The following is a 25,170-nucleotide window of genomic DNA, read 5'->3' on the forward strand; positions in this document are numbered from 1 at the left end:
TTTTCTTAACTCTTGTTTAGCTGGTTGGGCTCCCTTATCCATGAAAAGATTGGTTTTAATATTTTTTTGTGTTCGCCTGGGCCTTTGTTTTAACAGCATACCCCTCATTTGCAATGTCTAAAAAGTGGTCAAATGAACCTCAAGAGAAGAAGGAAACAAAATAATCAGTTGTTCTGTTACCTGAGTGTAACTGAGAGATATTAAAACACAGTTCTTAAATGTTCAACAAAAAAAAGATTTTCATTTTAGTATTATCAAATATAGTAACATCTATGGTGTTTCGTGTCATTTTGGACCCGTATATATTTACTTCAAGAAAAGGGCAAAAATAAGTCTTTTTTTTCCACACAAGAGAACTTTAATACAATATTAAACAATATGAAAAACAGAACAGTCATAAATAATATAAAATTACAGTAAAACAAAGATTTACAAGGTCAAATAAACAACAACCAATCGAGAAAATCACACCAAAAGAAATCAAGTACTTGTTCTATAAATACTATGCGCAAAGAACATGCGTTTGTGTGTGTGTGTGTGTGTGTGCGCGTGTGTGTGTGAGTGCGTGCGTACGTATGGAGGTGTGTGTGCGTGTGTGTGTGTGTGTGTGTGTGTGCGCGCGTGTTCGTGTGTAAAATGGTCCTAACTCTTTCTAAATCAGTGGTTCTTAACCTTCTTGGAGATACTGAACCCCACCAGTTTCATATGAGCATTCACTGAACTTTAGTCACTTTAGTCAAATAAAATTATTTTTTTTTCAAATTCAAGACAGATTTTTTTACTAGTGCACAAAATGAGCCGTGCATCACCTTGTTCAAAGAACAAAACCAACAAAATGCATGAACTCACAACAAATTACATAACAAGAAATCAGTGTGACTTCTGCGTCATCACAAATTTGCACAACATACAGGTGCTACTTTGGTTAGAAGCTCACATCTGGGCATGGTATTGGATTTAGCCTGGGGGTAGTCCTCCCCTGTTAGGATTATCAGCGGGTCACAATAGGTAGCTCGTGATGTTTTTGTAGGCGGCAGCTTGGTGAGTAGAGCTTCGCAATCCCTCCTCCCCTTTCGTCGGCTCGGGTTCACATCTGTGGGATACTGTGGGTGGCTGCATGCCCCATTGGTGCAGTGGCCTCTAGTCACTGGTGATTAAAAACCTCCCGCCAGATTGTTAGTTAGCTTTTTCTTGAGTTTAGTGGGGTGGAGCTCCTTACCAATAACCCATTTACAGGTGAGTTTTCTAAAGTAATCCATGTAATTTGGTTGTTTTTTCTGACATGTTGTCCTCCATTTTGGCTAGTTTTGTTCAGTCGCCTTTAGAGTTGGCTTTAGAATTGTGCACAGAGGAACAGTTATTGGAGATTGCAGAGCATTACAAAATTTGTATAGTAGATAGAAAGTTAAAGAAAACCGTTAGGCATTCATTAAAAAAAAATGTCTTTGGGAAGCTGGTGTTCTCTTTCAGTCTGTTGCCAGTACGGGGGCGGCTTTTTAGCCTAGCCCAGTCATGTTGACTTTTGAGCAGCAGAGGGAGCTAATGCAAATGCAGTTGGAACTGGAAAGGTTGAGAAGTGGCGATAGACCAGGGGTGGAAAGGGAGCCTCAGTTTGTTGTTTAACAGAATCTTCATTTACGACCTAAATTTGATGAATTGGATCCAGATACGTACTTTACTTTGTTTTAGCGCATTGCTGAAACTAGTGCCTGGTCAGATGTGGACAGAGCTACTTTGCTACAGTGTGTGCTTACAGGGAAAGCATTGGAGGCTTTTTTAACATTAAGTGTTGCGGATAGCCAAGTTTATGCTAATGTTAAAGTGGCTGTTCTTAAAGTCCATGAGCTTGTACCAGAAGCTTATCGTCAACGTTTTTGGTAAGAAAGAAACAGGATCCACAGACTTATGCTGAATTTGTAAGAGATTTGTCAAGTGCTTTTAGTCGATGGTCTACCGCTGCTGAAGTGGTTACGTTACAAGATTTGTCTGATTTAATTGTTTTGGAGCAGTTCAAAAATTCTGTACCGGATTATTTTGCAACATACATTAACGAACGCAAAGTCAAGCCTCCCAGTGAAGCAGCAATCCTGGCGGATGAATGTCTTGACCCATAAAACATGTTTAGAATAAAATAGGAAAAGTTGTGGTAAAAGTGAGTCTTCGCTAAAACATAAGTCACCAGTGCCTGGGGTTTCCTTTCAAAACGTTTGGAGGTTGGAGCAATAGGACCAGTTAGTGCCAATATACATATATAGATATTGTTTGGGTCAGGGACACAGGAAAAACGATTGTCCTCGGCTTTGATCCAAAAAGACAGGACAAGTAAAGCCAGCTGTGATGGCAGCTCCAGTTACAAGTCCTGTTGCAAAACCTGTTCACCAGGATGAGCTCTACCACCAACAGAGTGAGGCTGGTTTTGAATCTACCCAGGGTGATTTTTCACCCTTCATTTCAGATGGTGTTGTGTTTTGTTAGATGGGAATCAACAGGTTCCAGCTAAAATTTTGAGGGACACCGGAGCTTTAGATTCTTTTATTTTAGAGTCCGTGTTGCCATTTTCTAACCAGTCAGAAGGTGTGTTCTGATCCATGGAATGGGTTTAGTTCCTTTTTCATCTCCTTTACATAAAGTTAATCTGGTGTGTTGTTTGGTCAAGGGTGATGTTGCGGTGGGTGTCAGACCAAGGTTACCAGTGTCCACATGATTCTGGGTAATGATCTGGCAGGTGGGGAAGTGTGGGCCGATGGCAAGCCTAACATTTTCAAGGAGTTATCCGTGCCCTCTGCTGTTGTGTTCCCAGATTGTGTCACTACTCGTACTGTTTCTCGGCTTAAGGCAGCCGAGAACCGGCCCAATAATCTTGAGTTGCCAACTGATCTTTCAATTGGAAGCTAGACAAATTCTAAGCAGGCCCTAATAGCAGAGCAAAAAAGTGACACATCTTTGGTTGACATTTTGGTTCCTGAAGTAGCAGTAAGGGATCATTATTTCGACGAGATTCATCATGTCTTCTAATTATATGTAGCAAATCAGCAATCACAGATCACTGCAGAAGAAACAACCACATCATGGACTGGGACGGGAGAAAAAATCATATCAGAACCAAGCAAACTAAAGCAATGGATCGAAGAGGCCATAGAAATCAGGAAGCGAGCAAGCAGGACCATCAACCGAGACGAGGGGGCATACACCCTATCACACACCTGGGATTCCCTTCTCCGAGGACCACCAAAAGGCGGGGGAGGGCCGGCTTGGTGCACTTTGACAGGTCTGCTGAGCCGGCCAGCCGATAAATGACACGTCATCAGCACGTCGGATGATGCATCTGAAAAAGACTAGGGTCAGTCGAAACTGTCAGAAGGTAACACAAACATTTTTCTTGTCTGAACAAAAGAATTTGCTACAAGTAAGGGATCATTCTCAATGTTGTTTTCTTCTTGATGGACTGTTGGTTAGAAAATGTTCCACATAATGAAGGTTTGAGAGAAACAGTTTTACAAACAGTTGTACCTTCCTTCTTGCTTGGTAAAGTCCTCCAGACTTCGCATGGTGATGTGGCGGGTCATCTGTGTGCGTGCTAAACTTATGACAGGGTCTTGCATATTTTTTTCTGGCCACGCTTAAACAGGGATATAGCCAAGTTTATTAAAACGTGTCATACTTGTCAGGTTACTAGTACATAGACATTGGAGATACTAAGCCTATTAAACAAACAAAGATTTTATAGGGTTTCTGAGGAGAAGAAGCGACAGTTGGACACTGAGGTGCAGTATATGTTAAATGCGGTAATATTATAACATTGCAGAACCATCAAATTTCAAATTGGGCTTCACCTTGTTTGTTGGTTAAAAAAATTGAATCTAGTTTTCGACCATGTACGGATTACTGAAAAGTAAATAGTATCACAAAAGTGTATCTCTATCCTCTGCCTAGGACGGAGGACTGTATTGATCAGGTTGGGTCTGCAAAGTATGTGAGAAAGTTTGGTCTTTTGAAAGGGTACTGGCAGGTTCCACTTTCTCAATGGGTACGAGAGATTGCTGCTTTTACGACACCCTCTGGCTTGTTTTCATTCACAGTGATGTCTTTCGGACTGCGGAATGCTCCCGCCACCTTTCAGAGGTTGATGAACCGTGTGGTCTCTGGTCTGGAGCATGTCCAGAGAGTGCACGCCTTGTTTGATCGGCTGGTGTGGGCCAGGTTGATGGTAAACTTGGCAAAGTGTGAGTTTGCCAGAGCCACAGCCACCTATCTTGGTAAAGTGGTGGGTCAAGGTTTTGTCCGTCCCGTGGAGTCTAAAGTATTGGCAGTAAAGCAGTTTCTTCCTCTGACTACTGCTAAAGAGCTGATGCGCTTCCTTGGGACGGCTGGTTACGACCGTTCCTTCTGTAAGACCTTTTCTATGGTAGTTGCCCCTCTTACCAACCTGTGGAAGGCCAAGGTTGAGTTTTTCTGGTCCACCCAGAGTCAGGAGGCCTTTGATTTAGTTAAGGATGGATGGTCATGTGTTCCGCTCCGGTGTTGGCAGCACCAAATTTTAGTAGGCCCTTTAAAGTGCAGGTGGATGCCAATCAAATTGGGGCAGGTGCTGTACTTTTGCAGAACAATTAAGATAATTTGGACTGCCCTGCAAGTTTCTTCTCCCGGAAATTTAATACATATCGATTTAATTATTCTGTAATTGAAAAGGAGGCTTTGAGTCTCATCTGGACTTTACAGCACTTTGAGGTCTATGTAGGTTCAGGTTTGACTCATTGACTGTATTCACTGACCACAATGCCCTGACCTTGTTGAAGTCTCTGCAGAATCCCAACCAGCACCTCATGCTTGGGCTTTATTTTTACAACCATACAACCTGGTCATCAGACACATCAGTGGTAAAGACAACCTTGTAGCGGATGCTCTTTCCCGTGCTCCTTTAGCCTGAGGTGTTTCTGCTCATTTTTGTTGCACAGGCTATTCCTCTACTCTTAAACTGCTCCCCAGGCAGCTGATGGAAGGATGCGGATGGCGTTGTATGTCCGGGTATTATTTTGGTTGTTTTATGTAAGTAGCCACATTTGGATGAGTAGTACCCTCATTTTAAGGAGGGGGGTGTCACGGCCCTTCTCTACTGGCCACAACAGGTAACACGTTTGGGTTTGTCTTCATTGTGTGTTTCAGTTCTCTTTGATTCACATATGACAACACCTTCACACCCACTCAGCCATTCAAAGTCAAAGTCTGCTTTATTGTCAATTCCTTCACATGCCAAGACATATAAAGAGATCAAAATTACGTTTCCCACTATTCCACAGTGACAAGACATAGTACACAATATACATACAAGTAAACAACACAAAAAGTAAAAACAAGAAGGCACAAACAATGAATAAATAAGTGCGACGAATAAATAATAAATAAACAAATAGCATAATAAATAAGAAGAGCAAAAATGGAGCAAGTGTGCATACAGCAGACAGTCAGAATATAGCGCAAAAGTACAGGACGTTATGCAGGAGGGGGGAGAGAGTTCAGGATCCTAACAGCATGGAGTATGAAGCTGTTGGTGAGTCTGGTGGTGCGAGAGCGCAGGCTCCTGTACATCTTCCCAGAAGGCAGACGATCAAACAAAGAGTGAGCGGGGTGACTGACATCACACACAATCGTGGTCGCCTTGCGGGTGAGATGGGAGGTGTGAATGTCCTTCAGGGAGAGGAGTGAAGCACCAATAATCTTACCAGCTGTGGTCACTATGCGCTGCAGGGCCTTCATGTTGTATTCAGTGCAGCTACCACCCCGCACAGCGATACAACTGGAGAGGACGCTCTCAATGGTGCCACGGTAGAATGAGGTCATGATGGCCGGAGGGGCACCTGCTCGCCTGAATTTCCGCAGGAAGTACAGGCGGCGCTGAGCTTTCTTCGCCAGCGATGCAGTGTTGGTGGTCCAGGAGAGGTCCTCACTGATGTGCACCTCCAGTCGTGTCGTCGGCATATTTCAGCACGCGGTTGCTGCTGTACGTTGCAGTGCAGTCATGTGTCACCAGGGTGAAGAGCAGCGGACTGAGCACGCAGCCTTTGGGGGCCCCCGTGCTCAGCGTGATGCTGGTGGAGATATTGTCGCCAACACGTACTACCTGAGGCCTCTGACAGAGGAAGTCCAGTAGCCAGTTGCAGAGGAAGGTACTGAGGCCCAGCTTGTCGAGTTTGCAGATGAGTCGCTGTGGTACAATGGTGTTGAATGCAGACCTGAAGTCCACAAACAGCTTACATACGATTCCCTTCTCTCCAGGTGGGTGAGGGTAGAGTGGAGGGCAGAGCAGATGGCATCCTCAGAGGACCGTATGGCTCGGTACGCAAACTGGAAGGGGTCAATGGTGGGGGGGAGAATGGATCTGATGTGATCCATGCCAAGCCGCTCAAAGCACTTCATGATGATGGGTGTCAGTGCCACGGGGCGGTAGTCATTGAAGCAGGATGGAGCAGGTTTCTTCAGCACAGGTACGACGGTGGCAGCCTTGAAACATGATGGGACGATGGCCTGCTGCAGGGAAATGTTAAAGATGTCCGTGAAGACACCCATTAGCTCCCCAGCCCAGTACTTCAGCGCATATTCATGCACTGCATACACTTACTAATTCTTACTCACACCTACATACCTGGTATTTGTTTTGGTATTGAACTAGTATTAGTATTGTTTGTGAAATACACCATTTTGATTTTGAGTAATTTTCCCCACCTTTGTTGGTCTTGTGACTTGCTGTTGAGCCAGGCTTGTAACAATACAAAATGCAGTTTTTAAATGATTGGGATAACTGGATAAAATCATCTTCAGTACCACTTATCCTCACTTGGGCTGCAGGTATGCTGCAGTCCATTTCAGCTATCTTGGCAGAGTAGGCTATACTGTGAACTGGTTGATTTCCAAATGCAAATTTTATTAAATCACAAATATTAATGTCATGTCCAGTATAAGTCTTTTCAGGGTCAATTTTGATTACCTTTCTAAATACAGGATGCATTTGTGTGTCTTTGGCATGTGGGGAAATTGACAATAAAGCTGACTTTGACTTTGACTTTGATTACAACACCATAAAGGTCATTTGTACTTTTAGTTTAATCTGGATTCGTCTTGCAATATAACTGTCAGGGAACAAATGGAAACGTCAAGAAGATGCAATGAAATAACACAAGTACAAATTCTGAAGTGTGAAGGCATTGCAAAACAAACACCATAGTTTATTTACAATATATTAAACTGTAAGGCAAAAATTTATAAGAGGTCAATTTGTTCAATAATGAAAATAAACTATTTTCAAAGCTAACATAAATCATACACATGTACTGTATATATAAATAGTGTGTGCATTCACTAAAGTTATATTTGCCCTTTTGTGATGCAGCCTGATTCTGCATACTGGAGTCAATAACATGAATGCATGTGTTGTCAGCATAGAGAATAAAAACAGAGACAAGAGCTTACAAAGACTGGAAGGTTGTGGGTTCAAACCCAGGCTGGGTCGTACCAAAGACTATAAAAATGGGACCCATTACCTCCCTGCTTGGCACTCAGCATTAAGGGTTGGAATTGGGAGGTTAGATCACCAAATGATTCCCAAGTACGGCACCGCTGCTGCTCACTGCTCCCCTCTCCCCCAGGGGATGGATCAAAATCACATGGGGATGGGTTAAATGCAGAGGACAAATTTCACCACACCCAGATGTGTGTGTGACGATCATTGGGACTTCAACTTTTTTTTTAACTTTTAAAAAGGATTTCTACAACAATCTGTTTTTTTTTCCTCATGTTTGGCTGTTATTGTTCTTTTCTCATCCAAAATATCATTTTAAGTTAATGTGGATTACTAAACTGCTGTACACATCACCAACAAGGAAATTCTACACATTAATTCAACATGATTATGCTTTCAGTTTGGTTTCCTGTTTAGCATGGAAAGATGAGCAAAAATTTGAAACAACTTGGTAAACAAGCCTCAAACACACTTAACACAGTATTAAAGTGAATTTATATTCTAAATAGTACAGTATACTCAGAACAATAACATTGGTAAGGCTCAACATTGTTACCCATTGTCAACAAATGACATGCCAACATTGCACTAACATAATAAATTGCAATTGGCCTAATCAAACAATTTGAAATCAATTTTAACACAATTTTTACAACTCAAACTTTGTCTGCTGAACAAAAGAAGACACTGCTGACCTAAGAAAGAATTAGTCATCATTGACCAAATTTGAATGAGATGTCACCCTTATAGGGGTGTCAAACTTTGGCCCGCGGACCAAGTAATTATAATTAATTAATGTAATTATATTTGGCCCGCGAAAACAAATTGCGCATCACCTTTGTATCAATACTAAATTTGCAAATTGTCTTCACTTTTGAAAAATAGAGGTGCTTCTCGCAATTTTTATTACCATTCATCATTAAAATCATCATTCATTAAAAATTTGAACAGTTCTTACTAGTCTCTGATTCCAAAACTACTTATTTATCAGTTTGTTTTGTAGCCTATACTGTATATAATATGAGACGTTCATACATTTATTTGGGTTGAAAGTCATAATGGCCTTCCGAAGGAAACTATGACTACGATGCGGCCATAGACAAAAATTAGTTTGACACCCCTGGTCTACAAGAAGGACAATCTATCATAAACACCAAAGTTGTAACCTGGGCAGTTTACCAACGTTAAATTCACCATTATAATTTTTTAAAATAAAATCACTAACATTACTGACAAGAATAATTTGTTTTTGCATCAAATAGTCTAATGAAATCGGATTTGTGCAGCATGTTCTTGGGTGAAACATTCTCACTAATTGATTGTGATGGGTTATTTAGCAACTCCCATGGTCATCAGCATCACAATGACAGCTTTAAGGTAAAGTATACTAGAAAGCACTAAAGCCATAAACAATGAATACATATGAGTGTGTATGCTTCACTGAGCATGTATAGCACAAACATATCTCATCTTTTTGCTTGCTTTAACTGAAGCTGTCAACACGGTCACTTGCTCTTATATGCTTGCAGTATTGCCAAAATTATTAGCAGATATGTCATAAGACAGGCACAAGAGTCAGAAGAACATATGGTTTTGGTATTACAAATACTAATACTCTTTTCAACAACTTTGACATTTTATCAAATGCACTTGCCTTAAAGAAAATGTCAAAAGTTGTTGAAAAGAAAATTCTTTAAAATATTAAACCCATCAATTTTTAAAAGTTTTTTTTATTGTATCCTAATTTTTTACATGGGAAATGATGGCAATTTTAAGTCTGTGTTGAATGACTGGTTTCATGTTTAATAATTACAATAATAATAATAATAATAAATGGATGGATACTACTACTACTACTACTACTACTACTACTACTACTACTACTACGAATAATAATAATAATAAAAGGTTAAAATAAGAAACCAACAACTAAATGACCTTTGGTTAGGAAAAGCAAATAATATTGAAAATAAAATGAAATAAGTGATGAAGCTATCGTGGGTCTCCTGCTCACAAGAAATTATGTGAGTTAAAAAGCATGTAGGATGTAATTTTATTTGTCCGCTTTGTGAAAAAATAAAACATAATGAATTCAATCGCTTCCCCTTGAGAGTTCATGATGCAATTCCTTTCACTTTTAAAAACTAAATTAGCCAGCAAAATTCATACAAAGTAGGAAGATGAAAGCGTCTTCAGTGTGCAATGCAACAGCCCATGAAAACCCACAACTGCACACATGCCAAGTGTAGAAAGAGCCCACTTCTATCAAATGGCACACAGCCCTGAAAAGACTAAAGAAGAAAAAAGTATGCAACAGGCATTTCGGGAATCAGTATCATTTGGCAACAACAGAACTGTCTACATGAAACAAAAGCTTTTTGGCAATACACGGAGCTATGGCAAAACATCTTACGAAAATACAAAGCGACAAAGAGATTAAGAAACAATCTACTATCATGACAATCCTAAACACTTTGGCTCAATTACATCCAAGATGGGAGCTGAACAACAACGACAAGAAGCCAGTCTGGTGATGACAAAGCCACCGTGTGGACAGAACATTAAGTTTAAAAACTAAGCAAATCCTGAGAGGATACGCCGCAAAGTTGTGACACCACAAACGTATTAAAATGTTTTCCCCCTACGTTTGCTGTTGTTCTGTGTCTGTGTGCAATAGCAACAACAAATGAGGTCAACTTTGCATGCAAGACGAGTGGCTAAAGCTGTATTTCAGAAAGTGGTGCTAAACACAGCACACACAAAGATGCTGGTTCTTAAGGTTCATCATCATCACCATCCTTTAGTTGATTGCTATAGCTGTATCTAGAAGTGTACACAGAACCCTGGGCAGCGTCTTCTTTTTCATCTGCCTCCTCTTCGTCTGATCTGACACAGTATCGCCTTCTGCCGGGGGGGCTGGAGGGGGTCAGAATTAGAGAAGTTAATGTTAATGAAATCAATATGACCAGCAATATTGTGTACACTGCTTGACAATGAAAAAAGTTAAGTTGGAGGATTCTTAGTTTCCAAAATAATAGTATATCCCTTGTCAGGGTATTGAATTGATCTCAACTGGAGTGTTCTGGCTGCCTTAGAAGACGTTGTGTCCCTCATTTGAGCAGGCTGGTGCAGTAACTTGCAAGAACCGATGATGAACATTTTGTAAAACAGCCAGAGCAGTCCAGTTCCCATCGATTCAATCCCCTAAGAATTAATTGACCTGAATGATTAAGACTATTGACAGGCATACATCCAGGAGGGTAGAGAAAAATGAATCAGTGCCTCAACCCAAGCTCCTTTCACACTAGTCGCCGAGGCTGGCTTTCTCCGTGCTGTTTTTGTTCTGGTTCACCGTCATGCAAAGCTTCCTATTTAAAAGCAATCCTTGCTATTTCAGACACTTGATTTGGCATCCCCGCGCATCTAATCATCTGAACGAACGAAGCCTTCACGGCTGCGCACTCTGCAAGATAGAGGCGAATGAATGCAGTCTACAACTAGACATTTCATGAGCCAATTTGTCTGAGACGCAGTGTGAAAAAGGCGCTATTGAGTATTCAAAATCACATTGGAGAAACTGAATCCTTCAACATACTGTATAGGTCTAGGTCTTCAGGTCTCAAATCTGGACTCCAATACACCAAAAACCCATGCAATGTGTTAAACCTGGAAACAACACCATACCTTGTAAGAATGGTTAAAAAAACTGATATATGGATAAACACTAACTTTTTTTCATATACAGTAATCCCTTGCTACATCGTGGTTCGATTATCGCAGTTTCAGTATATCGCGGATTTAAAAAAAAAAATATTCACAAATTCAAAATAAACCATCTAAATTGAGGCATTATGGCACGAAAGCTGCCCACACGTCAGCAGAAGGCAGGGAGTGTCCACACAATTGCAGTATGTACACTTGTACCTTTTTATAAAAAAAAATGTTATAATAATAAGACACACACACACACACACACACACACACACACACACACACACACACACACACACACACACACACACACACACACACACACACACACACACACACACACACACACACACACACACACACACACACACACACACACCCTCTTGGATGTAATTGACTACATATACGCACGCACGCACGCACGCACGCACACGTATCATATTTATATTTATATTATTTATACATTATTTTTGTATGTCATTTATACTACGTATTAATATAATATTTACATGTTTGAAACTATTATTTAATGTTCTAATGATAACATATGCACTTATATGGTTTAATATACACTTATTGATACACAAACAATGTATGTATGTTAAAAAAAGGCTGAAACTACTTCACGGTTTTCACATATCGCGGGTGGTCTTGGAACCAAGTATCTGCGATAAACGAGGGATTACTGTGCAACAGCTAAATTAGTACAAAGTGTGGTTTATTTTTGTCAGTTGTGCAGTCTTTGTGTAGTGCTGGAAGAGTGAAAGCTGTTTTTTTTTGGCCTTTTCTAGTGAGCGTTAGGAAATTGCAAGAGGAATTAAATGTTGAGCATAATGGCTAAGAACTTGCTCTCAGACAAATTCTCAACTTCTGTTTAGCAAATGAGAGGTAGATTTGGAAAAATAAATTGTGCAAACATGCTATGTGACTCTCAACTCATACGAGAAGTGCAAAATGCAATGCCCTGCTTCATATGTGCCGACGTTTGCATCACACCATGCTGTCAATTGTTTTTTCAGAAGTGTTGATAACAGGCAAACACCTACTGCAGACTTCAATCGCTATCCGGCCGATACATGTACTTCATCATCAGGCTGTCCACCTTCTTCTTCCTCTTTTTGTCATTCTTTTTGTTGAGGATTTGGGACTCACTTTGAGGCCCACCATCTACTTCCTCTTCTGGGTTGACAGCCTTCTGAGATGGGGCTTTCTTCACACTGGTCGAGCTGCGGTAGGAGATGGTGGAAGCACTGGAGCTTGACTGAGACCCAGAGTCAGATTCTGAATCTGATGATGATGGTGATTTTTCCCTCTTTCTAGACTTTTTCTTGGTCTTCTTGGACCTCCTTGAAGAGCTGCTCCTGTGACTACGATTGTCACTTGAACTTTCAGACTCCGAACTACGGCTTCGCTTCTTCTTCTTCTTGCCTTTACCCTTGCTCTTACTGCGGCGACTAATACAGCTGCTGGTACTGCGAGACCGTCTTATGCAGCTCAGAGCTGATGCAGAGCGTTGAAGATTATTGCCAGGACGAGAAACTTTACTGTCTGCATTGTCTTTAGATTTTCCTTCCTCAGCCTCAGAGTCTTCTAAGCTCCGACGCTTGAATTGAATTGGTTTGAAACTTAATACTTCATTGATGGCTTTTTCCAGGTCTGGGTCGAGGTAGTTACGATGGCTTACAGGTTTGATATCCGCATTATCTGTGAGATCATCACTTACAGCTGATCGAGCTTGTGGCGGCGGCATGGAAATGCTGCGTCCAGAGGAAGCGTGGCTGTAAGATGACCTCTCAGTGAAGGCCACACTTCTGCTATCATCCATATCAAGATCAAACTCACTCAGACGGCAGCTACGTGCAAGTGACAAATGGGAATCGGCTTGACTGACACTACCAGGACTGCGACCGCCAGACCGTTTGCTTAAACAAGGGCTGCTAGGGTCACTGCCATAAAGTGATCGCTTTCCGCCACGCTCATCTAAGCGATGACGTCCGAGTGTGTTTGAGAAACCCAATCTTAGGGTAGACTTTGCATCATCCTCTGGGCTTGACCCAAGGCAAGTCAAGGCCCGCCTTGGTGGAATAAATGAAATGGTTGATTCTTTGTCAATGTCACTCCAACGGCTTTCCATGCCTTTCCTCGACCAGTTGGCATCTGAATAGGCCTGGGAGATAACAGATTCTCTGTCAACCATGTCATCCGCTGCCCATGATTTCTTGCTGGAGCTGGTTGAGTGGGTATCATCTTGAAGATCAGTGCTTTTAGATTTAGACTTTTGTATAGTCAAATTATCCTCCAACTCAGCATTTTCCTTCAGGACTCTGAGCAGCTGGTCCCCTTTAGAATTGAGGTTGGGCCGTTTTCTGTAACTGAGGGAGCTAATAACAGATAATGGCTGGCTTGTCTCTACATCTTTGCACTCTTTATTTGCCTCTTTCCATTCTTTATAATCCGACCACTCTTTGCCTTCTTTTGCATCTACGTTTACAGCAAATCTTGAGACCAAAGTGATAAGTCCATAAGGAAAGACAAAGGGAGAAAATGGGAAAAAACAAGATTTTAGGACAAGTCTAGGTGAATGAATATGTTTAAAATGAAATGAAAATGAATAAAGTTTTCTTGGGGTGTGTGCACAAACAAACAGGCAGACAGACAGATAGCACATATTAAATTACCTTCAAAATTGTTGGAACAGTGAAGCCATTTTTTTTATTTTTTTTTATTTTGCGGAGGACAAAACCACAGATAAAGCATACGGGATCCCACAGTTTCACGATGATGCTATTCTTCCCATATTTAACAAAATGAAACCCACAGTAAACACAACTTGACTTTTATCCTACCATTTCACAGTGATGCTGTGTCGCAGGTGACATTTACCGTAATTTCCGGTGTATAAACCGCTAATTTTTTCCAAAATTTTACTCTCAACACTATTATATACAGTAAAAGCTACAAAACAAACTGACAAATAACTCGTTTTCAAATCAGACAAGTAAAAAATGGTCAAATATTAAAAAAAAAAGATATTAAAAGTGAAGACAATTTGCAATTCTAGTAATGACACACGAATTTGATGCACAATTTGTCTTCGTGGGCCACATAGAATGATGTGGCGGGCCGTATCTGGCCCCTGGGCCTTGAATTTGAAACCTGTGCTCTAAACCCTTTCTCTTACTCTGCCATGTGACTCAGAGACAAAGCAGACACAGACACAAAGCAGTGGCGCTGTTTGGACCATCTGCATTGTATTAAAACCCAATCAATCAGCATTTAAATTCAATTCTTCTGACATTTTGCTCACTAAAAACAAGTTGTAATGAATGTGAACTTTTAATGCATTTTATTCAGGAGGTTACTTTGAACCCTGAGGCTTAAATGGCGGCGCGGGGTACTTATAGGTTTTTACGGCCTCCGGCCTCCAGGGGGCGCTCTAGCAGGAAGCAAGAGCGAGACAGGCGAAGAAGAGATAATGCGCCGAAGAAGACATGCTAGTTTGTGTTTACAACATTTCGCGCATCACGCAGAACGCGATCAAGACGGACATTACTGAAAGGAAGCTTTTCTACACAAACCGTCATTATGGGGGACAAAAGAAATGCATATGATGCCGCTTTTAAGGTAAAGGCAGTTGATGTTGATGACATTGTGTTGCGGCACCCTTTTCTTTATTTCGTGGTCCCGTCTACGCTGGAGCTATACGTGTCGCTCGCTAGTTTAATGTAATTTAGCGCTTCGTGCATGAATAAGATTAGCATGAACAGACCCTCATCATGGAAAATGCTAAAAGAAATGGATAAAAACGGCGACGAAAGAGATACTGAGAAAGTGTGTGGCGAAGGATATCTAACGCTATTCCAATCGGAAATTGAGGAGGAAGACTTCGACGGTTTCAGTGCACAGGAGGAAGATGAAGACGATGAAGCTCTTTTTTTTACTTTTACTTTAACCAGCCCTGTTAGTGCTGTGCTACCGTGTTGCTGCTGTGTTACCGCCGCGTCACAGGAAGTGTTTGGAAAGAAATGTTAAGGTATGTTATTAAAACTTTAAAAAAGCTTTCTGTGTCCAGTATTTCTTTGTTAATAACTCGCGTGCACACTTCCGTGTTGCTGCGGTACTACTGCTGCGTCACAGGCAATGTTTAGAAAGACATGTTAAAGCATGTTATTCAAACTTCAAAAAGGATTTCTGTGTACTGTCTTTCTTTGTAAAAAACTCATGTGCACTTGCGGCTTATAGTCCGGTGCGGCTTATGTAAGAAAAAAACTAAAATATCGTGCGGCTTATACACCGGAAATTACGGTATGCATCTCTTTGTCAGTGTCATTGAGTTTTAATGGTTTTAATTCTGCTATTTGTCATCTGTTTGACCATGACGTTGAAATGCTGGTTTGGCTGGGCCACAGTTCAGTGCAGCAGCTGTTTATGTTCACTTAATAAGTAAGTAAAGTACTTTGCTTTTTCTAAACCTGTAAAAATACAACACTCCTTATGGGTGAAACCAATGGCAATACTATAAATTTTATTTTTCCATTTTTTTTTTAAATATCAGGCTGCCACAACACTGCTTGGCTTCTGGATACGTATGTTTGTAAATCAGATTCTGTCAGTGCCTCAATATCCATGAATTTCACTGCAAAAGACAGGCTTGCCACTGGATTTGTCGCACAAAGGACACGCATCACCTGATTAAATCCTTCCCATGTTTATACACAGAAAGTTTGGCTATTTATATTTGCATTAAAGAACAGTGTTTGCACATTTTAGGCAATTTGCTTGATTACCCCCAGTCACTGAATGCTTGCGCTATACTGTGCATACCCACTCTGTGCATTTTGGCTACGGAGTCGGCACTTATCCATTTCATCCACAGGAATTCTAAATAGTGTTTATTACTGTTGTGAAACAATACATAAGCCAGTTGTTGTTTCGCTGTCGATTTAAGTTTTTGCCGTAGTAGTGTTTCAGTACAGGTATCGAGGAATTTTCTGCAGGTATAAAATCGAAGTCAAAATTTGTGTATGGACAATCGTCTGTTGATCTTTGCCTGGAGGAACCAATTATTTTCATGGAAAATATGCTGAAAGATAAACTCACTTGTCTTTTTTCCATTTACTTGAGGCTGCTACAACGTAAGAGGTTTTTAAAGTTTACCTGTTTATACAGCGTGAAGTGAAAGTCATGGTTTGGTGAAATATTTAGAAAAAGCTGTCAGCTGACAGACAGGCATTAATCTGATACTCTGGTGAACATCTCAAGTCTAAAGCAGTCTGTGTGGACTGCTAAGAAAGTGCTGTTGCTCAGACAGTAATGCCGCACGTTTGTTTTTCCACTGACCTCGAGCTCTTCAGGCTGCCATCATCTGAAAAAATCTTGGTGGATCCTTTACTTTTGGACAACCAGGATTTCACCCCATCCACACGACCCTCCACCTCAGAGTCAGTGTCTGAATCCCCTTGACTATTGACAAGTCAGAGACAGGAAAAAAAAAGTCAGAGACGGCAAAGGGGAGACGGTTGCAAAGAGGGTTAGAGAATTAGTTCAAAGAAATTGTTAGTGTGGAGAGCAGTCAAAAGTGGTAGAAATCAGTTAAGGCCCTGCAGGAACACAAGCTGAAACACAAGGCTGGTTGCCAATGTCAGTGTAGCATTAAAAGCATTGTGTTATTTCTGCAGGATAAAAGACAACACTCGCAATCAGCTCAAGAAGACCTTTTTAACATAACACACAAGTCACAGACCTAAACATGTCATTGCAGATTTTCACCTATGACATTACTGCAATCTTTGTAAGGTGGCAGTGGACATCAATGATACATCTTCCTAAGCTTTCCAAAAGTCTGCTCCATACAATGGTGTAATAAACCTCCCCTGAAATTTGAATTTCAACTTATTGAACATGATATAAAAACTGATCTATTGACCACATTATTTTCTACTTTTTTTTCCGACAATAACTAGTACTCTACCAGCAATTAAGTATTTGTTGGATCCCATTTTGAGATAATCTGTTTTAAACAAAACAAAATCAGGTCTTGTGGAAAAAACAAAAACATTCTAGCATAACACACGTTCCACCTATATACTATTAAGCTCACTCGTAGGTTACTTGCTTCCCCCTTTCTTATGGAACATGATAACGTTGAACAGTAAAGCTCTGTCTGCATTCATCCTAAAACGGATGGGGGCAGAAAGATGTCGACAGACCGCTAACCTGTTAGTTATGAGCTTTAGAGAGGCTATAAGGTAATGCTGCTGCCTGATGCGGTCCTGCAGGATGTACAGTGATCCCTTGTCAATTCACGATTCACCTTTCGCGAATGCGCTACTTCGTGGTTTTATAAGCACTGTTCGAATACACGCTGATACATTTATATGAGATGGCCTTTAACTTGTAGTGGCCGATTCGGCCGGAGTTTGTTTTGTTCTCTCTGCTCACCCCCTTCCTGGCTGGGGAGGGGGTTAGGTGGCGCAAAAGCTGATAACGACTAGCTGGATTCTCGGGGACCAATTCAAGATGAAGAAACTGCAGCTCAACCTCCTTGAAGACACTGCCAGGACAATCGAGGGCACCTCAGACATCCATTTTTTCATTGATTTTCATAATATGTATTACTTGTGCCCTCTCTGCATCCATTACAACCTGGTGATCCTGAAAGGGGGATCCTTCCATCTGTGGTCCCTTCTCAAGGTTTCTCATTTTCCCCTGGCAGGGGTTTTGAGTTTTCCCTTGCCCTTTTGGGAGCTTAAGCTCAGGGGATGCTTTGAGAATAATTGTCAATTTTTCGCTATGTGAAGCCCTTTGAGACTGTTTGTGATTTAGGGCTATACAAATAAACTTGACTTGACTTGACTTGCTACCGAGGGGCATGCCTCTGAGCGTGCCTCTGAGCAATGTGCGTCACCGCGGACAAGCGCGGCGGCCAGCCTGTCACGAACGAGGCAGGACAACCATGTGCAATAATGCGATAGAGGAAAAGGGGAAAAGGGAGGCTAGAACGCCAGCAGAGCAGGTGCAGAGTGGAGGCAGGATAACCATGTGCAACATGGACTGTTTGTTTAGGGAAGGCAAAAAGAGGAAAAGGGGAAAAGGGAGGCTGGAACGCCAGCAGAGCAGGTACACGAGGCGACTGATGAGCCAGTCAGCGAGCTCGCATCATGCGTGGAGGCATCTCATTACACAGCGGATCAGGCAAACGGGGGATCAGGTGGAAGGCATGCAAGTGTTAAGGCAGACAACCAGCCAGGTGTACAGCTACACAGCGGATCAGGCAAACAGGAATCAGGTGGCAGGCATGCGTGTGTCAAACCAGACAAAATGGCGACGTCTGACCGGTGTACGGCGTCTATGCACACGCCCTAATCAGCGGGTGTGCCTCGACGGGATCACCACCTTATCGTGGTGAGGCACTTTGCACGTCTCCATGACCCCTAGAGCTATGTCGGCTGGAGTCTCGCACTCCTGGCAGGGTCACCCAAGCCGAACAGTACTCTGACCCCAACATGTCAGATCGATGATGACATCCAGGCTCGTATCAACTCAGCCTCCTCTGCCTTTGGAAGACTGCGCTCTCGGGTGTTTGAAAACAACAACCCTCGAACCTGAACAAAAGTGTCAGTCTACAGGGTGGTGTGTGTTTCAACTCTGCTGTATGGGTCAGAAGCCTGGACAATATACCGCAGACACATCCGCTGCCTTGATGCATTTAACATCAGATGTCTCCAACGCATCCTTGGCATCACATGGCATCACATGGCAGGACCGAGTCCCTCACACAGACATCTTACAGCGCACTGCGTCCCTAAGCATAGAAGTAACCCTGGCATAGCGCCAACTCCGGAGGGTTGGTCACACCATCCGGATGCCAGGACACCGATTGCCTCATCAGATGCTTTATGGTCAGCTCCTGTCAGCCAGCAGAAAGCCCGGAGGACAAAAGCTGCGGTACAAAGACCAACTGAAAGGGATATTGATGAGGTGCAACATCAAACCCAACGAATTTAAGACTGCTGCAACCAATCGATCGCTGTGGCGTTCGCTGTGCCATGACGGGGTCATGTACCTGGAGAAGTGTTGGAATCAACACCGGAGGGATCGGCGGAGGCGAAGATACCAGCCTGCAATTCCAGAACCATCCCAGCCCCCTGATCCAGGCCTGACATGTCCCCACTGTGGTAGGACGTGTGGTTCTAGGGTCGGACTTCATTGTCATATGGCGTGGCATCGTCGCCAGCAGCGATAGCCACCGACCAGAGCAACAAAATGGAAGCTACGTCATGTTCGACTACGATGGACCGCCTAAGCAAGCAAGCAAGCAATCAGCGGGTTACACGGGACAGGTGGGAGCGATTAGCGCAAATTAGCATGCGCAGTTCCGTATTGGCGAAGTGCGCCCATGTGGTCTAGCGCAGAGGGGATGTCAGACAGTCAGGAGGGCGAGAGCGGAGGCGTGACAGCCGTGCACGAAGGAAAAATGCACCGCTGTAGAGAAAGAGTCGGACAGCGGCCGGCAATAAGCGATCATAGCGCGGGGCTTGCCTCTGAGCAATGTCCTTCATTGAGGATGAGCCCGGGTGCGTGGCTGGCTGCTGTGCACGTAGGAAAAAAAAGCACTGCCAACATGAAATACTATGTGTTGGAAATTTCAAAACATTACATTTCTAAATAATGCATATACCGTATTTTTCGCATCAAAAGGCGCACCCTCATTGAATTTTTTATTTTAGAAATTATTTCATATATAGGGCGTACCGGAATAAAAGGATCATAAAATAGAAGCTGAGGTTGACAAGGGTTGCAGTATGCATTCACTAGCCAATAACCAATGAGCTCTCTGTAAACAATCACGTTTCTCAAACTATCTCCTATAAAATGATCGGAACTGACTAAAGTTCGATCTAACACATTGGTACTGCTTACTTATGTTTCCCTTCCATATCGATCCGTAAATTTACTCGAAACATTAACGGAGCAGCCTATTTTGAGATGAAATAGCCTCGTGCGTATAGCAACTATTATTATAGCATTAGCCACCCGCAAACTCCCATGAGTCTCAACTCGCAGACTCCCATGAGCCTCAGCAAAGTGTCGTGGCAGCCCCCTGCAAACAATCGCGTTTCTCAAACTATCTCCTATAAAATGATCGGAACCAACTAAAGTCAAGTCAAGTCAAGTCAAGTTTATTTGTATAGCCCTAAATCACAGTCTCAAAGGGCTTCACATAGCCAAAATTGACAATTATTCTCAAAGCATCCCCTGATCTTAAGCTCCCAAAAGGGCAAGGAAAAACTCAAAAAAACCCTGCCAGGGGAAAATGAGAAACCTTGAGAAGGGACCACAGATGGAAGGATCCCCCTTTCAGGATCACCAGAGGAAAGTTCGATCTAACACATTGGTACTGCTTACTTATGTTTCCCTTCTATATCGATCCGTAAATTTACCCGAAACATTAACGGAGCAGCCTATTTTGAGATGATATAGCCTCGTGCGTATAGCAGCTATCATTATAGCATTAGCCACCTGCAAACTCCCATGAGCCTCAGCTCGCAGACTCCCATGAGCCTCAGCAAAATGTCGTGGCAGCCCCCTATAAACAATCACGTTTCTCAAACACTCTCCCATAAAAGTGATCGGAACCGACTAAAGACTGATTTAACACATTGGTGTTGCTTATTTATGATTCCGTTGGATATTGATCCGTAAACGTACTCGAAAACATTAACGGAACAGCCTATTTTGAAATGAAATAGCCTCGCGGGTACAACAGCTATTCAGTGACGCCCCCTGACCACGGTTGCCGTAATGCTGGGAAGCGATGCGACCTTGTAATTTACTAGTCGTACTAAAACGTACTGAAACATTTTGGCGGAGCGCTGTGTACAACCATTATGGATCAACAAATTGATCAATTGATCCATATATAAGGCGCTCTGCATTATAAGGCACACTGTGGGTTTTTGAGTAAATTTTAAGTTTTTAAGTGCGCCTAATAGTGCGGAAAATACGGTACTGTTTCTACTTCGCAGATTTGTGTTTTTCATGGGTGGTTTTGGAACACATCTCCCGCAAAAAACGAGGGATCACTGTAATTGGTAAACTTTGTAAACAGTATATTACCACTTCTGCCCATTAGTCAGCTAATAATGGTATTTATTAGCTGTATTTCCCATTTATTTACATTTGAGAGTTTAGGAAGATGACACAACCATATTCATTTGCTTTTGGCAAAGTAATAAAAGGGGTTTTATCTGGTATGAGCACAAACACTGAGCACAGACATTGATGTGCATGGATGGTGGCAGCGTCTTGTTCATACTCTTGAATCAATGAGAGTAATGAATTATTGATAGTCAAACTGCCAAACTGTGTTTTTTATGAAATTCCAAGGTACCGCATTATAAAGCAAGGTCAGGTCAAAGACTGATGCGAAAGACACCCTCTTTCTCTCCTAGGGGAAAGTAGTCATAAGTAAAGTTAGAAAAAAGTCAAATGTTATAACTTGACTTTATATATTCGTTGTGACGAGAAAATAATTTGTATTTGTAGAATTCATCGGTCGAATAATCCGTGATCGTTTCTTTTGTATCGGCATCGACCTAAAAAATTCATATTTGTCGGGCCCTAGAACAAGCCTCACTACAACCTCCAGTTGATTCAAAAGAAATCACCGTCGAACGCGACTCACTGAAACCACAAGAGTGTCACAAAACATTCTGCAATACATTCACTTCTAAAATGTGTTTTAAACAATTTACAGAATCTGAGGAGGGAAGTGTGTTGCATGCTGGGGATACAACACGTCGTCAATGGTATTCATGCATCTCAGCATGTGTGGGCATGCAATCAGCAGCGTTGTGCACCAGGATTATGAGGAGTCTTTTGAGCACTGTTGATGATGCATTATCCATTAAAGGAAAACCCTCTTCAGATGTATTATTCATCTCATTTTAAAATAACTATAGGCCCCTTTCCGCCAGACGTCGCCAAAAGCTTGGCGCACATCACTGAAACTAAAAGACTGCAGACATACATTGTGTGGATGGGACATTTTGTTTTTAGTGTGGCGGTGTTACAATTTTGGAATAGTTTCAAACAATATCAACATTCCTATCTGTTGCGTGTGTACCTGTGTACAAATCTAACTGGTCAGGGATTGTGAAATAATAGCAAGGTGTTTGCTACGAGTGTTAGTGAGGACACATCAACTCAAAAGTGGCCCTACAGTGCGGTCCCACCGAGATTGCCATCACAACAATTTGACATGATTCTCAGTTCCCTTTGTTGTAATATAACGAGCAAGAAAACAAACAAGCAGACAAGTTGGCTACGCTACTGCAAGTAGAGTTTGCTGTGAGGACGTACTTTTTTGATTATTTTTGCCATCCTTTCCAGTTAGTCGGCTGTGTACTGTATTATGAACACACCCCACTGTCTTGTCTGCATCAACAGACGAAATGATTCATCATCATTTGTTGTGTACAAACATGGAAAGGGGTCTATAAGGCTTTTTCTTTTGTTTGAATTGGTTACTTTGCAATTTCCAAACGTGTGGACATTGCTCCTTCCACCAAACAGTACAGTTAATTTTAGATCATCACAATACGTTCGAACAGTAAATAAATTCCATCATAGCATGCTGCAAGACGGCCTCTGTTCCCCAATGGTCAAGACAGTAATGAGGTTTAAACTGCAACGTGTAACTTTCCTGACTTTTTATTTTCAGTTGTTCTGTTTTTTTGCCTCCATGTCTTGTCTTAGGTTTATCGGTACTAAGTGGTGCAAAGAATAAAAACAAATTTATTACGACGACAGTACTTCAGGGGTGAGTTGGAGCCAGACCCGTCACCAGACCTCAATCTTTAGGGTGGGCGCAAGAAATGTTATCTTGTTATTTATTATCTAATTATTATTACCCTATAAACATCTGCATGCGTGCATACATGCGTGGCTCTAATGCATCAATGCAAACACACACACACGCTTCTAACCTGCACTGCGGCACGATCGGTGGTTACACATTAAATTCTAATAATGGAATAAATTGTTGCTATTGGTTGGCCCAAGTCTCATAATTTATAAGTCAAGGATTCAGGAATATATATATTTTATATTTCAAATATTTTATATTTAATATATATATTTTATATTGGAGGGGGCAAGCAAGACATTAAGAAGTAGAGTGGAGGAGAGAGCCATGACATAATAAAAATATATGAAATAGAATATATTTTGGGGGATTTAGTTTGAGGGGGCCAGGCTCCCTTTTGCCCCTGCCTAGGCTCTGGCTGGAGCCAATCACAACTTGCGGGCGGGGTACACCATGGACTACTCATGAGTCACTAGTCGTAAAACAAGACATCTAGACAGGACGGGGGTCACCAATTCCGGTCTCCAAGGGCACCCATATAAAATGTAGTTGTATTACTGGTCCAAAATATAGCTGATTTAAATAAACAGCTCATCAGCAATCTCTATACAAGCATGAAAACGATTCTGATCATTTCAATCAGGTCTATTGTAGGAGGGACATATCTAAAACATGGCGGATGGGTGCCCTGGAATTGGTGATCCCTGAGATAGGACATTTTGTGTTCTTGTGCAGAATGCCTCCGGTCTTCAGCACCACTAATTGTGTCCTAGATCAATGTAAATTGAACTATACTGCAAGGTGGAAATGTTGGTTGAAAAGTTAAAAACGTTTCAAATATCAAGACTAAAAAAGTTACATTTAGAGACAAAATGGTTTTGGATCCAGGGACATTTCGATATAGTTATGTGTTAAATGGGTATCCTTTAAGCACAGCTTCTCTGTGATCAAAGACTCTTGAATGCTGCATCATTCCCAGTGGTAAAAAGAAAAAAAAAGGACAAGCTCAAGCTCCTCACGTTCTGTTCTTTCTTTTCTGATACTTTGTCACCATGTCTTGTAAACTGGTGGCAATGATGGGTGGACAAACAACAAAGAAGACATAAAAAACAGACAGAAAGTCAGAGGAAAATATTCAATGTGAATGACGCTTAAAGTTCTTGATCATGGTGGTTTGATGACCAATTTAAGGACAAACAACCTCAACTGGAAAGATGTGCGTTTATGGAGATGGACACAGCATGCTACCTTATCTGTGTTTTGTAACCTGAGTGAAGAAAAAGCCTTTCAGAGCGAGAAATGAGTGATTTTCGCTGTCAGCAGGCTTCACAATGGAAGTGCATTTTTCTAGGCATGTAATTAACCACACAGAATCAATACAAATCATCTAACATTGATGGTAAGATTATCATATACTATAACTGCTATATAAATGGCTACACTAGATCCATGTAGACATGGAGCATGATTAATTTAAAAACATATAAATCCATATACACTTTATAGTCCTCTCACACATTGGAGACTGTCAAAATAAATTTTTGACATCAAACTGAAACTCATACATCTTGGTAAAATGTGAACTACATATATATATAAAAAAATACTTTCATAATTGTGTCAGAGCAGAGAAATCACAGGTAAAAACAAGATGGCTGGATTATTACAAATTAGAGTATCGATGGCCTTCGGAAGAATAAGGTGTGGACACTCATACAAAACTGTTGTATGGCCTTTTACGGTTTGGGGTCTTAGCAACATAATGAATGAATAAAGAGGGTTAGCGACTGATTCATTGGAAATATTTCTCATTTAGAAATATTGTACTCTCAACCCTAGTTCTATTTTCATTTTGTTTGCAAACAACCATGTGTCACTGTGCATCAATGTATTTGTTTTTTACCTATTAATAAGGTCTTCATTATCATCACTCTCCATCTCATCCTCAATGGCCGCTTGAAGGTCACCTATCCTTTTGAAGGCTAATTTGAGGTCTGCCTGTAAACTCTGGTTTGCAGCCTCCAAGCTCTCAATGTCCATTTCCTAGTAATGAAGAAAGTAGTTTATTAATTACTTG

General features: G+C 41.6%; 1 protein-coding gene across 11 annotated transcripts in view; it reads right to left on the reverse strand.

Moving 5' to 3' along the window:
- Positions 1-335: 335 nt before the first annotated feature.
- Positions 336-25,170, reverse strand: part of myo18ab (myosin XVIIIA b) — a 166,797-nt gene continuing 141,962 nt past the window's right edge. For 6 of the 11 annotated variants that reach the window (XM_088380157.1, XM_088380156.1, XM_088380155.1 and 3 more), the window contains 5 exons: positions 24,997-25,136; positions 24,113-24,157; positions 16,565-16,687; positions 12,271-13,722; positions 10,281-10,429 (listed from right to left, as the gene is read on the reverse strand). In XM_088380157.1, coding sequence (XP_088236283.1) covers positions 12,279-13,722; positions 16,565-16,687; positions 24,113-24,157; positions 24,997-25,136 — 1,752 coding nt within the window. In that variant the 3' untranslated portion in view covers positions 10,281-10,429; positions 12,271-12,278. Of the gene's footprint in view, positions 3,047-3,203; positions 3,326-7,181; positions 10,430-12,270; positions 13,723-16,564; positions 16,688-24,112; positions 24,158-24,996; positions 25,137-25,170 lie in introns of those variants that run through there. The other 5 variants (XM_088380160.1, XM_088380159.1, XM_088380154.1 and 2 more) reach the window with 5 other exon arrangements.

The sequence above is a fragment of the Syngnathus floridae genome, chromosome 7 (genome assembly GCF_059516105.1).
Source record: "Syngnathus floridae isolate MCC-2025c chromosome 7, RoL_Sflo_1.0, whole genome shotgun sequence".
Classification (NCBI taxonomy): domain Eukaryota; kingdom Metazoa; phylum Chordata; class Actinopteri; order Syngnathiformes; family Syngnathidae; genus Syngnathus; species Syngnathus floridae.